General features: G+C 42.7%; 1 protein-coding gene across 2 annotated transcripts in view; it reads right to left on the bottom strand.

The window, feature by feature from the left end:
* Positions 1 to 6933: 6933 nt before the first annotated feature.
* Positions 6934 to 14907, bottom strand: part of itpkb (inositol-trisphosphate 3-kinase B) — a 49943-nt gene continuing 41969 nt past the window's right edge. For both annotated transcript variants that reach the window (XM_014205228.3, XM_014205229.3), the window contains exons 6-8: positions 12839 to 12940; positions 11984 to 12055; positions 6934 to 9937 (exon numbers count right to left, since the gene is read on the bottom strand). In XM_014205228.3, the coding sequence (XP_014060703.1) occupies positions 9716 to 9937; positions 11984 to 12055; positions 12839 to 12940 (396 nt within the window). In that variant the 3' untranslated portion in view covers positions 6934 to 9715. The remainder of the gene's footprint in view (positions 9938 to 11983; positions 12056 to 12838; positions 12941 to 14907) is intronic.

Raw genomic sequence — 14907 nt, forward strand, 5'->3', positions numbered from 1 at the left:
TTTTGTTCAGTAAATCATTCTGGGCCAGTTGCCATAGATACTGTCCATTTTAAGCAAGTGTCTTTGTGTGCACGTGGAGCTGAAGTGAATATAATTGGTACAAGTTATGGCAGGAGGAGGTGCTGTATGAACCATTTAAATAGTGGGATTTTAAAGCTAGAAATAATAGAAAAATACACATATACCGTAGATTATAGCATAAGCTTGGATTGTGTTTAAAGATTGGATTGTGAAGAGTATGACCTCCTCATTGGAGACTGCCATTACTTTCACAAAGAGAGATATTCAATGCATTTGTGAAATGTAAAGACCACTTAACTGTTATCCAATTTGCCCCAAAAAACTGTAAAATCACATTGGTGTACAGAACAGCAAAAGTAAGTGTCACCCTCAATAAACAAAGTATGTAATGAACAACTCTGTGTTTGTACTGAATGTGTTCCAAGGTTTAAAAGGCTCTCTCTTGTCCTGATTGGTCAGAGCTGCTGCTAGGCCATTCCCATTGAACCGGCAATTTTTTCCTCATATGCAGATCTATTGTTGAGATGTTTCTGGTGCTTCTCCACTTGCAATGGCAACATCACTTGAACAAAAGGTGCCATTGAGGGACACAGAGGCTTTGAGAGAGGGGAGGATAGCGATGGCCAGGGAGGGGTCAGCGATTGTGCTGAGCGTGAGAGATGATAGAGAGACAAAGCTGACTCCGTGCTCTAGTCGTCAGGACAGGGCTCAAAGGTATTAGGAAACCGTATGACTTGTCATGGGTGGGCAGACGTCGCCTCACAGTTGTCCTAAGATCTATTGTCTAAGGTATAATAAGGAATTTACATAAAGAAAAATGTATTTTGTGTCTCGGATGTTATTATTCAACATGCAACCAGACTGTAAAACACATTTCAGTATGATATGGATGTAGCATGGAGGATAATGGTTGTCCTTGGATGTCCTCTCTATCTCTGTTCCATAACAGCAGACAGACGTCATCTCTTTTGAGTCAACAGTAAAAAGGCTATTGTTACAGTATTTGTCCTTTAAATGTGTCTTGGTAGAATTTCCTCCCTCTGATGGCAGGCTAATGGATCCCTTTTCTCCAAATAAGTAATTCTCTCTCCTGGTAGAACGGGCTTTCGTGCTAGATCTTTTCAGGCAGCGACAGACAATACGCAGCATTCCATTACTGATTGGGAGACAGTAAAGTGCTATTCTGCATTTTTAAGCTATCTGAGGTTAGGGTAGTGGATATTAAATCATTTTATAACAGTGCTGGAGATACCAACAAATATAAACATACTAAAATTCTCTGTTTTTTCAATACGGTGATACACAGAGACAGTCGGGATTTGATCCCAAAGCCTCGGTGGGAGAAAAGCATTGGGTTGTTGTTTCAACCATGACATTACAGGCCAGTAGGGAGCGCTATGAACTTCATTAAAAGACAATAGGAGACTGCTCACATCAACAATGGTGCCGCTGATACCCTAACTGTACAAGGTCTCGGCAGTCGTTTCTCGGTTCATGCATCTTCACCATCTCGCCCTTGTAGTGTGCACCTACAGTAACATGGGACCTTGGCCTGGAGAGACTCATTTGTATTTACAATACCACTAATATCAAAGGAGTTTTGTTCAACATCACTGGTTGACATAGATGTCTAATATCATTCCTTTTCACAGCACCTATCTTATGTTCATTTTCTGCATCAGAGAATGTTAGTGAATGTAATGGGAAACAGTGCTTCATCAACACTACGGATATGGGGAGGACACAGCTCTGCTTCTCAGTCTGAGGCTTCTTAGAGTCGTGACGTACATTTCCTCATTCCTCTGTGTTTCTGTCAAGTGGGTCTCCAGCATTCCACTCTCTGTTTCCCAGGATGCTGTTGGCTATGGGAATGTGCAAGACGTATTCTCTACCAGCAGCTGCTCTGTTTCTCAGTGGTATCACTGAATAAACAACACATCCGTACAGTTGGCCCAGAATCTGTATGGAGTGTACAAAATGTAAAGTAAAGGTAATACTTGGTGATGTACAGGCCACTGCCAAAATAAATGAAACAACATTTTGTCTTAATAGACCATTTGGCCACCACGAGCCAGAAGGGCTACACTGAGCCTTGGCATATATTCTACAAGTGTCTGGAACTCTATTGGAGGGATGCCACACCTTTTTTCTATGGGAAATGTCATAATTTGGTGTTTTGTTGATAGTGGTGGAAAACGCTGTCTCAGGCCAACTAGCTTTCACAGTCTCACGTTAGAATTAGACGTTCATCCATGTTTCTCAAACATCACATTTCTAAGTGTTTAAGGTTAAGTTTAGGCATTAACTCTGCATTCTTAAGGTTAGAGTTAAGGTTAGGCATTAACTCGGAATGGTTAAGGTAAGGGTTAAGGTTTAAAACCAAAATCTCAAAAACAACTTACTATTGCTGGATTTGAACATCCAACCTTTTGGCACCAGAGGCAAATACTTACGCATCTCCACCATCCCCATCCGCAACACTTTAGCAAAACCAAAACCTACTTGTTGGTAACAGCACTCACTGTTGCCCCTAATGGCTGGTTTCCATGTCATCTTTCAATGTCCTCAGACATGGATGGATGTAGACTACTGACTCGTATCACGGGTGACCTGGCTGCTCAGGCGTCACTTAGAAACTCCCATAAGTGTTCAATTGGGTTAAGATCTGGTGACTGAGACGGCCCTGGCATATGGTTTACATCGTTTTCATGCTCATCAAACCATTTAGTGACCACTCGCGCCCTGTGGATGGGGGCAATGTCATCCTGGAAGAAAACACTCCCAACCCTAGGTTGAAGGTGATCACTCAGAATGTTTGTGTATTAATTGGTGTTTACCTTGCCCTCTAAGTGGTTGAGTGGACCTAAACCATGTAAAGAAAATGCACCCCACACCATAACAGAGCCGCCAGAACCCTAATTTACTCAAGTGTTTCCTTTATTTTGTCACTTACCTGTATGTTGTACATCATTGTTTGGCCTACTGTCGGAAGCCGGGAACCCAATATGTTCTGACAGCAGCATGCATCTTGGGTGTTTTCTACCATAGGCGTGATGTCCCTCACACTAATACAGTCAGCTAGGACCATTGAATGGCATTAATGGAATTCGTTAAAATGCAACCCAAACCTCTCCAAATTGACCTCATCGATTTCTCTGTTTGATTGATCAGGAGATCGATTGATTTTACTGTCGTTTACAGTAGGGGACGGGTGATTCATACAGACCAGTGATAGTCCTATCCCAGGAGGAAATTTGGCAAATCGCCACAGTGATTCATAACCATTTAGGGAAATTCCCATAACCTGATCTCTGCTCTCGCTCATGTCCCCTGCCTGCCTCACCCCCTGCCTCACACACACCCACATACACACACACACACCTTAAACCATAAGCCTAAAATAGTCTTTGACCTCGTGGGGACCTGGGAAATGTCCCCACGAGGGAGGATTTTCCTTGTTTTACTATCCTTGTGGGGACTTTTGGGGATTTCCGGTACCCACAAGAATAGTAACACACACACACACACACACACACACACACACACACACACACACACACACACACACACACACACACACACACATACACACAAGCTCTTACAGTAACATCTTCTGATTCCTGTAGGCAGCCCAGTGAAACATGTATCACCAGGGCCACATAAAGCCTGTCATCAGTCAATCTGAGGGGGTCATATCTCTTCCTTCACCCCCGGAGCTGTTATAAAACCACAGTAATAAAACACAGGTCTGGGAGAGAGCCATTACAACACGTCACAACATAGCCTTGCCAGTTCTCTAGACAGATTGTGTTCATTCATGACCAACTTCTGTTGAATGATGTGTGTATTCACAGAACTGTACTTCCCAGCAAAATGTATGAGCAAATTTACTTGTAGTTTTGTAACATTCATTGAAAGTACCGTTTTTAAATGTTCTAAATATATTACACCCAGTTCAGTTGATGACAGCTGACATGCCATCCTGCCCCATGACTGAGATTTGCCTTGTCACTGTCTGTCATCTGTTGTCGTCTCTGACAATGAGCCCTGAGCCATGTTATAGCGACACTTCACAAGATGACAGGCAGAAAGGGTTACCCTGTTACACACGTCAGCCATTGACTACAGTATGTTGCGCCTAGTGCAGGTGGGAATATGGAAAGGGGAAGAAACGGAGGAGAGAAGAAGAGAGGAGAAAGAAGAGGAGGGTGTCAAATGAAATTGTATTGGTTGCCTACACAGTTTAGCAGGTGTTATGGCGTGTGCAGCGAAATGCTTATGTCGCTAGTTCCTTTTAATCAATGCTTTAAATGTCAACAAGCACACAATAATCCAAAATGTAAAAAATTATCCAAAATGTTGTACAGCTGTAGATATACAAATAGTATGTAAACATGTGTGGGTGGGTTTTATGCACGGCCCCTCTCCAAGCCTCCCTCTCTCCAGACCAGCAACATTTCTTAGGCTCCCTGCCAGCAGCCTGACTCAGGCCAAGCGTTACTAAATAAGGAAGTCCTCTCCTCCTGCTTTGGGGAATAAATACCCAAGCAACTCAATAAGATCATCATCATTCTCACACAGCCACACCACACCACCTCCTCTCACACTCACTTATTTTCTAGTTTTTATGTTTTAGCTCTGTTGTTATACACACACAAACATATATACAGTACCAGTCCAAAATTTGGACACACCTACTCATTTAAGGGTTTTTCTTTATTTTTACTATTTTCTACATTGTAGAATAATAGTGGACATCAAAATGATGAAATAACACATCTGGCATCATGTCATCAAGGCAAAGGGTGGCTACTTTGAAGAATCTCAAATATAAAATACATTTTTATTTGTTTAACACTTTTTTGATTACATGATTCCATATGTGTTATTTCATAGTTGTGATGTGTTCATTACTGTTCTACAATGTACAAAATAGTACAAATAAAGAAAAACCCTGGAATGAGTAGGTGTGTCCAGACTTTTGACTGGTACTATATATATATATAGTGCTTGTATTGACCTGTAACTCTGATGCACTCTCAGAGTTGTGTTTGTGGAAATGTAATGTTTCTCATGCCCCCTGACCTTCCATCTACGTGTAACATCTGCTTGTTATTGTGTAGTTTGGCCACTAGGTGGCAACAGGTGCATCTAAAAAACAAAAGAGCCTGATCTACAATCATGAGCAAATCATGCTTTTGATCGATCTGGTGCTATTTTGGTGATGTAACTATTTCAGAGGAAATCAACAGTTTGTTATACAGTAATTGATCAATGGTGTATTTTGTGGTGTAAGCTACTTTGGGTTGAATGTGTGGGAGATGTTCTTCAGAATAATGGGCTCCTGAGTGGCGCAGCGGTCTAAGGCAATACATCTCAGTGCTGGAGGCATCACTACAGACCCTGGTTCAATTCCAGGCTGTGTCACAACTGGCTGTGATTGGGATTCCCATAGGGTAGCACTCAATTGGGCCAGTGTTATTAGGGTTTGGCTGGGGTAGGCTCTCATTGTAAATAAGAATTTGTTCTTAACTGACTTGCCTAGTAAAATTAAAAAATGAATGCATTGTATATCATAGCATTAGAATCATCTCTATTTATACTCCCAGTGCTTGGGAGTGTTGACATTATACGATCTACGCTGGTGGCCAAACTGTAGCTATAGAAGTACATACTAACAACACTTCATCTGCTGCAATGCCATGTTGGAAATGACTTCCTCATCTAGGGTTGTGGTTCTTCTAAGTTATTTTATGCTTTATAGGTAGCTTAGTGGTTAGAGTGTTGGGCCAGTAACTGAAAGGTTGCTGGATTGAATCCCTGAGCTGACAAGGTACAAATCTGTTGTTCTGCCCCTGAACAAGGCAGTTAACCCACTGTTCCCCGGTAGGCTGTCATTGTAAATAAGAATTTGTTCTTAACTGACTTGCCTTGTTAAATAAATGTTAGATTTAAAACATGTATTGTTGCTGGGGTGCTGTTGACTCTGTGCCTGTCAGTCGTCATGTTTATATTGTGAGCATAATCTTGTTGGCGTATTTAACCCGCCATAGAAAAGGTATATTCTTAGACAAAAACACCATGCAGCGAAGAGCCTAGGGGTGGGATTATGCACTTCTCCTTTCTGAGGGGGATCTGAAAGCATGCTGCCATGTACATCCTTACACGTACCTTAACTTATCTAGGCTACATCTTCCTGTGCTTGTTTCCTAATGTCTGAACAGGCTCTTATTAGATGAAAATTGGTCAGGCAGAACAGGGAGATGAAGAGACAGGAGCCCCGTTTATACCTGGTGCTAACATAGGTCCTTTGTCCTGATCTTTTCTACATTCTGATTGTGCCCATATTTCCAGAAATGTGTCTACATATGGTTAAAATGCATCTGTTATCCATCCACTGTGTTTGCATTGTGACTAGATTTAGGAAGGGACCAGGAATAGCTTATTTCACAGCTATTCTTTCAAAATAAGATTGATTTAATGTAAGACACATATTGATGTAATCAGTCAATGGTGCCACCTGTCAAAATTATGATTTAAATGGTTTTTCTATCCAGATCTGTCTACACTTGTAAGATATCCAGACACAATGCATGTCTGACTACCTCTGAAGGCGGGCAGGATGATCTGATCATAATCAGATCACAATGTGATTTTTGATTGTCCACACCTGTCTAAAAATGTGCGCACAATCAGAATATGGACAAGATCCAGACAAAGGACGCAAGTTAGCATCGGGTATAAACGGGGCTAGGGAGATTTGTCCCACACATGACATGGTGTAAAGATTCATTAAGAACTGGTTGTGAAAAGTGCTTGACAAGAAGTCCATGTGGAATGCCTACATGTACATGTGTCGTAACCGTGACAGAGAGCATGTTGTACATTGAAATAAAAGGCACAAACACGTGGTAGAATTTAAACCATTGTTCAAATTTACTACGGTAAAATTGTACAGCCAAGCATACCCACTGGGCAGACGTCAATTCAACGTCTATTCCACGTTGGTTCAACGTAATTTCATTGAAATGACGTGGAAACAAAGTTGATTGAACCAGTGTGCGGCCCAGTGGGTAGTTTTGCTTGCAGTATTGACATGATGGCATGATTTACATAAGAAGATCCATGGGTGATGACAGCACAATGACCAGAGGACCTAAAGGCACAGTGTGTGTGTATATCAGTCACAACATCCCCCACAGTGTCACAGCACAAGGCTAGAAGACGAAGGACACAATCATGTCAACCTGGACTGGGATGACAGATGACATTGCTATGACAATCTCCACGTCAACCAACCACTCCGTGGCCAGCATAGCCAGAAACTAGGTCTCACAGATCATAGGCACAAAGAACACCTGGTAGAGTGCACAGAACACAGACTTCTTGTTCATCTCTAAAACATACAGTATTATTTACACATTGTAAGAAGCAGTGTCGGGCCTATGTTACAGTGACCTACTAAATGATTATATCATGACTGACTTTCAACAAAATGACAGGATTGTAAAAAATAAAATCACATGCAGCTAGCTACATTTAGTGTTCTTGTGCAAGTGTCACAAAGAAATAAATATGGTCATGAGTACATCATTCTAAGAGACTTCACAAAAACTACAAGCACAATGACAGAATAGGGATTTGAAAGAAGGTACTCCAGAAATATCGAAGTATGAGAATAAAGGCAACATTTTTAAATCAAAGTCAAAAAGTGTTTCTGTAAAATACACCCATGTCATTTGTTTTATGCTGCTCAATATAATACAATTCAGTAACAGCAGAGGGCACTCTAGTCTTTATGTCTGTGCTTTCTGGTCCAACGCAGTAGGCCTATAGTTTCACTCTCAATTTACCAACTGAATTCCTTTTTTTAAGTGTCAAGTTGATGGTTATCCCTGCTACATCGGTAAAGTAGTTCAATGGCACTCAAAGACAAGACAAGTTTGACACCTAGAGTATTGGTCAAAACTATGTGTCTATTTTGTCCTGCTAGAATCATCTGCCTCAACCAATTGAAGGCCTTGGAGAAGTGAGCTCTGTTTCCTTAGGACATTATGTTTGCCATTCTAACACACCACACCACACCCCTCTCAGTTCCTCAGATAAAGGTGAGAGAGCAGTCATTACAAAACAAGGACACCCTCACTTCACTCTCAGAACTGAGAATATTGTATGTGATATGGCTATTAAAGGGACATTACTATTAAACTACTAAAGTAAGCTAAAAAACATATAAAAAACGGTATTAACTGCCATAAATAAAAACAACCATACAATGTCAGTCACTCTTTCTATGGTCAATGTCATGCGTGTGTGATCTGATTGTCACCAAAACATGACTTAATGCTAATTTAATCCAATCAGACATTGATGAAAGTGTCTCCCTGTTTATAAACCTGGTAGACAATAGACAGAAATCCCATTAGTTTTGTTTGCCACCTCAGGATGTTTGGGCAAGAGGCAGGAATGGTAGATTTGAATAGCAAATAGCCATGCAAACAGTAATCACAAGCTGCCTTGTGCACAATAACAAACTCCCCTCAAGAACAGGTTCCTTGGAAAACAGGATGGGATGGGATAATTCAAGAGCAGTGATTATTATGGGTGTACAATGCTAGGCCATATACATTAACGACAGAGTATCACAGGTGATGCCACCTCTGACTAAGGGAATCATGACAATAAGAAAATAAAACCTGGTCTTTTTAAGTGTTCTGAATGGCTGAAGAACTTGGAATATTTAGAATGCAAACTCATTCTCACTTGGTTAAGGGCCACTTCCTGTTAGAGACCAGGCAGTCGCCCACTCCCTCTGCTTCATGTACATTTACCTCTGAACTGATAGTCACTCCTCAATGGTTGATTCCAGGAATGTCAACATTAGCCTTAATAAAATAGATTCTTAGTGCATATCGGAGGGCAATCTACTCATGCAACCTTCTCTACTTTCACTCTGAAGGCACTGAAATGAATATAGACAGTCACATCACGGCACACAGTCTCAAGTGCACTATTACAATAGCTTTTGTAACATAATGAGAAACAAACTAATAATAAACATTCTAGAATTCTGGAAAGGGGGTCACAAATTCAATCATATAAAGGAAATGGAATATGGCAATCCTAACAGCTAAAAAGGGTAATATTGACCCTTGACATTTTCTGTCAATGTTAAATTGTATGTTAGTTTAAAAACACAGGAAGTGCCCGACTGCTGAATATAACTATTTCAATTGTCTCTTTTTCACCACAAGGCCAAGCACCATAGAAGTTGTAACTCATAAGAAATGTAATCCTCTATGAAAGCAAGAAGTGCTCTACAATGTTAGCTAACACTAAAATAAGTTTTAAAAGAACTCTCATTAAACAAAACCAACTAAAATCTCAAGAAGGCTTGTCACGGGACTAGCTGCAGAGAAAGAACTTAACCTAACCCATGGTCTCATCAGAACAGAAACACACTGTACAGCAGTATGTACAGAATCTACAAGTTTACACAAAACAGTGATCACATTTCACTTGTGTGGTTACAGTTTGTTTTCTGGGGCCAGGGAGAGGGGGAATAAGGGAGGGACAGAGAGAGGGGTAGCTTTTTGGGGACACCAGAGGCGTCACTGTAGTGCGAGGTGGTGGTCCTGCCAGGGGGGTAGGGTCGAGGTGGGGAGGGGTTGACAGAGGTGACAGGACGGTCCTCTCAGAGTGAGTCTGGCTCTGGGGTCACCACCATTTGGGTGAGAATGTCTATAAGGTGGTCCAGGCCATAGAGGTAGCCGTCCTCACGGTTGCCTTCCTCCCAGGTGGCTCTGTGACTCAGGACCTGTCCCTCGGGCAGAGGGGTGGTCTTCCCAAAGTCTATCATCCACACCTTGGCCTGCTCCCGCTTGTCGTGGACGAACAGCAGTGAGCTGCCAATCACCTGGGGAAGAAGAGAAGGAGAGAGGGATCCATCTTAGCCCTCAAAACACTGAGATCTCTGTCAGCACCAAATACACAAACTAGCAGCGGACCCGTACCAATAGGATGAAAAAATTTAGTTAAAAGAACACTTTTTCCCCTGTTTAGAATAGGCTAAGACAGAATTTAAAAATATAGTTGAAATGTGTGTATGGTAGCCATCTAAGAATAAAGAGGGAGAAGCCTAATGAAGCATTTTGTATTGTCTATATCGCCGTATATAATCCTGGAAAGGTAGTTATCGGCATTGAGTAAATAACTGCCCATTAAATCAACATCCTTCAATGTATTTACACTGTACACATTTTTGACTGTTAAACTTTACCTTACGACTTGGAGGTTCAGATACTTATTTGATCTAGTGATCCTATGCTTTCTGTAGTTAAATACTCATTCAGGCATTGACAGGGAAAAAACATTGAACTGTACATACCAGTGCAATCCAGATGATTACATTTTACAGGTGTGTCTTACTCATAGAGATGTACAGAGCTCATTACTTGGAAATAACCCGTTTTAGCCATTGAGGGCTTCCTCCATTTTAAAGTAGTCAACTGGGTGGGGATTTCTATGGGTTAGGAGCTATCAGCCAATGTTCAGAGCCTTATCTTCTTCTTCAAATAGGTTTGCCTAGTTTAACAGCTTTAAGCTATGCCGGCCATCTAGTGGTCACAACAAATGAAACACAAGATTTGATTCAAGACTCCAGCACTGCAGGTGGCAGTAAGTCAACAATATTAGCTTTACACTTTTTTCAAACATCAAAAGAGGAAGAAAATTGACTAACATAATGGCACAGATAGAGCGTTGCGATCTCTATACATCTCTATGGTCTTACTACAGTATGTCTGGACAGATGGTTGATGTCAAATGTGAGTCCAAATAATCTTATTGATCAGCTACCTGAGTTTAGATCAAATGTCACTATAAAGACCCACTGGTGTCACATACAGTAGGTATATCTGAGGGGTTAACATACACAGCCTGTATCTGACTCCAGCTAAGCAGCAGAACATAGGTTATTCCTGGGAGGTTTGTTCTAGGGCCTGTGTCTCAACATTTCCTCTGAAATGCCACAGCACCAACAACTTTGGGGGGGAAGGTGCCCCTTTTGGGGGGGGGATGATTGACATCGGGAAGAGTGTCTACCTATTTGGCCTCCCGAGTGGCGCAGCATCTCAGTGCTAGAGGCGTCACTACAGACCCTGGTTTGATTCCAGGCTGTATCACAACCGGCTGTGATTGGGAGTCCCATAGGGCGGTGCACAATTGGCCCAGCGTCGTTAGGGTTTGGTCGGGGTAGGCCATCATTGTAAATAAGAATTTGTTCTTAACTGACTTGCCTAGTTAAATAAATATCATCTGATCAGAGTGAATGATGATGTAATAGTTATCTATGCTATTGAAACAAACTTGTTTTTACTTCATTTGAGTTTGTTCTGCAGCTGAAATCTGCATCTTACTAAGAAGCAGTGGAAATGCCCCATTCTTTGTCACTAACAGTGAGAGACACATAGGACAGATCCAACTCAAAAGTAGCCTCCTACCAGTATTCAAGTCTCCCCGCCCGGTGCCAGTGGCCCCTGCATGCAAGTCAGAAGAGTGAGCTCTTGCGGCGGGGGACATTTTCTGAGATTCAAGAACTTATGAAATTAGCTAGTTTGATGTGTAATTCGTTACATTTAAAATGTAATTAAAAAGTAATACATAACATTTCAAAAATCCACCGAGCTGCAAGGGCACATTTTCATTGGAGGGCAAAAGGGCATGTACTCAGGCATTGGTTGAGCCCTATCTGTTCACGTGCCTGAGCCTGACTACGCTTCCTGTTTGGAATAACAATGTTCTGTGATTAGTTGGTGTTTGTATAGATGCCATTGTTCATGTATTTCCACTGCCCAGATTGTAGCCTCCTGTACCAGTTGAGTGGTATATGGGCGGATCTCAAATGCATTCATAAATGTTACAACTGTAGATAAAATACCAGCGGATAATAGATTTTGTTTACCTCGTGGGTCTTGAAGAAGGTTGATATCTCCAGAGTGTTCCTGATTTCCTTCAGTCTGTCCAGATAACAGTTCTGAAAACAGACAGGCGAGAACAAAATAGGTATTATTCAATCTACCCAGGGAGATGTGGGAAAATCTGAGCTGAAAATCTTTCATTAATTCAAGGCTCAAGGTGAAAGTGTGTAATTTCATGTACAAACTATGTTAGAAATACCCCAAAATTGAACTGAATTTATTCATTACACAACGTTACTCATAAACAGACCATTGTGTGAATTTGATAACTCCATAGTGCAAACCTTATTGGCCAACAGATCAGCTCAGTAGAGAGAGATGAAGATCATATATGAGTGACAGTTAAGTACACAACAGTGGGGCCAAGGCCCACCACACAATGACAGATATAGTGGGTTTGGCTGGGCTTGCCAGCCTTGGCTTGAGCCTAGTGGTGCCAGATAAACACATGACAAACCAATGTGGAATGGAATGGAGGAAATCTTGTTTGAATGTTTAGTTTCGGGTTAGGTTAAATGCGGAAGACACATTTCAGTTGAATGCATTCCGTTGTACAATTGACTAGGTATCCCCCTTTCTCTTTACTTTCCCTTTCCCTGCCCTGTTTCCAGAACCCTGGGAGGCCCACATCACACACAGCCTCCCACGGCTATGACCTCACTTCCTGGGCCATTAGAGAGGGGGAAGTCCATGGGAGCTCCCTCCAGAGGCCTTTAGACCATGGCGAAGTGGGAGGGAGGTCTGTCACAGTGGTAGGGGGCTCTGGCTCACAGACACATAGATGGAGGCACACACACTCACACACCGAGAGACTCACACACACATGCACACACACTCACCAGGATGTTCTGGTTTCCTTTGACAAAGTCAGTGAATGCCTCTGTCACTTGCTCCCTGCTCCTGGTCTTTTTAAAGTCTCTGTTTACTGTCCCGTCTTCCTTCTGCAAAGAGGAAGGGAAAGAAAGAGCTGAGGATGGGGCCTCCAACATTACATTATGTCTGAGGCCTCTATCATTCAAGGGGAGGCAAAATAACTTCAAAAGTCAAACCCATAACGTGGAACTTACTATACCATTCTACATACTGTAGGTATTTCTCTACGCAGGAAAACCCTGCTGAAAGTGATGAACAAAACAGGAAAGTGGCCCAATGTTTTGCATCATATTGCTTAGACAGCAGGACATGTCTGCACATACTTATTGTGCACATATTCAAACACTACCACAACGCTGTGCTTTACTGTCTCAGTAGATACACTACATGACCAAAAGCATCTCAAACATCTCAGTCCAAAATCATGGCCATTAAAATGAAGTTGGTCCCCCCTTTACTGCTATGAGAGCCTCCACTCTTCTGGGAAGGCTTTCCACTAGATGTTGGAACATTGCTGCAGGGACTTGCTTTCATTCAGCCACAAGAGCATTAGTGAGGTCGGGCACTGATGTTGGGCGATTAGGCCTGGCTCGCAGTCGGCGTTCCAATTCATCTCAAAGGTGTTCAATGGGGTCAAGGTCAGGGATCTGTGCAGGGCAGTCAAGTTCTTCCACACCGATCTCGACAAACCATTTCTGTATGGACCTCGCTTTGTGCATGGGGGCATTATCATGCTGAAACAGGAAAGAGCCTTCCCCAAACTGTTGCCACAAAGTTGGAAGCACAGAATCGTCTAGAACGTCATTGTATGCTGTAGCGTTAAGATTTCCATTCACTGGAACCAAGGGGCATAGCCCGAACCATGAAAAACAGCCCCAGACCAGTATCCTCCTCCACCAAACTTTACAGTTGGCACTATGCATTCGGGCAGGTAGTGTTCTCCTGGCATCCGCCAAACCCAGATTTGTCCGTTGGACTGCCAGATGGTGAAGCGTGATTCATCACTCGAGAAAAACGCGTTTCCACTGCTCTAGAGTCCCACTCCAGCTGACGCTTGGCATTGCACAAGGTCATCTTAGGCTTGTGTGCGGCTGCTCCACTATGGAAACACATTTCATTAAGCTCCCGACGAACAGTTATTGTGCTGACGTTACTTCCAGAGGCAGTTTGGAACTTGGTAGTGAGTGTTGCAACAGAGGACAGACGATTTTTACGTGCTACACGCTTCAGCACTCGGCGGTCTCATTCTGTGAGCTTGTGTGGCCTACCACTTCGTGGCTGAGACTTTGTTGCTCCTAGACGTTCACTTCACAATAACAGCACTTACAGTTGACCGGGGCAGCTCTAGCAGGGCAGAAGTTTGACAAACTGACTTGTTGGAAAGGTGGCATCCTATGACGGTGCCACGTTGAAAGTCACTGAGCTCTTCAGTACGGGCCTTTCTACTGCTAATGTTTGTCAATGGAGATTGCATGGCTGTGTGCTCTATTTTATACACCTGTCAGCAACAGGTGTGGCTGAAATAGCCGAATCCACTAATTTGAGGGGGTGTCCACATACTTTTCTATATATATATACTGCTCAAAAAAATAAAGCGAACACTTAAACAACACAATGTAACTCCAAGTCAATCACACTTCAGTGAAATCAAACTGTCCACTTAGGAAGCAACACTGAGGTTTGCTGTGTCTGTCAGCGTAGTGTCCAGAGCATGGAGGCGCTACCAGGAGACAGGCCAGTACATCAGGAGACGTGGAGGAGGCCGTAGGAGGGCAACAACCCAGCAGCAGGAGGAGGAGCACTGCCAGAGCCCTGCAAAATGACCTCCAGCAGGCCACAAATGTGCATGTGTCTGCTCAAACGGTCAGAAACAGACTCCAAGAGGGTGGTAATGAGGGCCCGACGTCCACAGGTGGGGGTTGTGCTTACAGCCCAACACAGTGCAGGACGTTTGGCATTTGCCAGAGAACACCAAGATTGGCAAATTCGCCACTGGCACCCTGTGCTCTTCACAGATGAAAGCAGGTTCACACTG

Source organism: Salmo salar, chromosome 06 (assembly GCF_965601325.2).
Source record: "Salmo salar chromosome 06, fSalSal1, whole genome shotgun sequence".
NCBI lineage: Eukaryota > Metazoa > Chordata > Actinopteri > Salmoniformes > Salmonidae > Salmo > Salmo salar.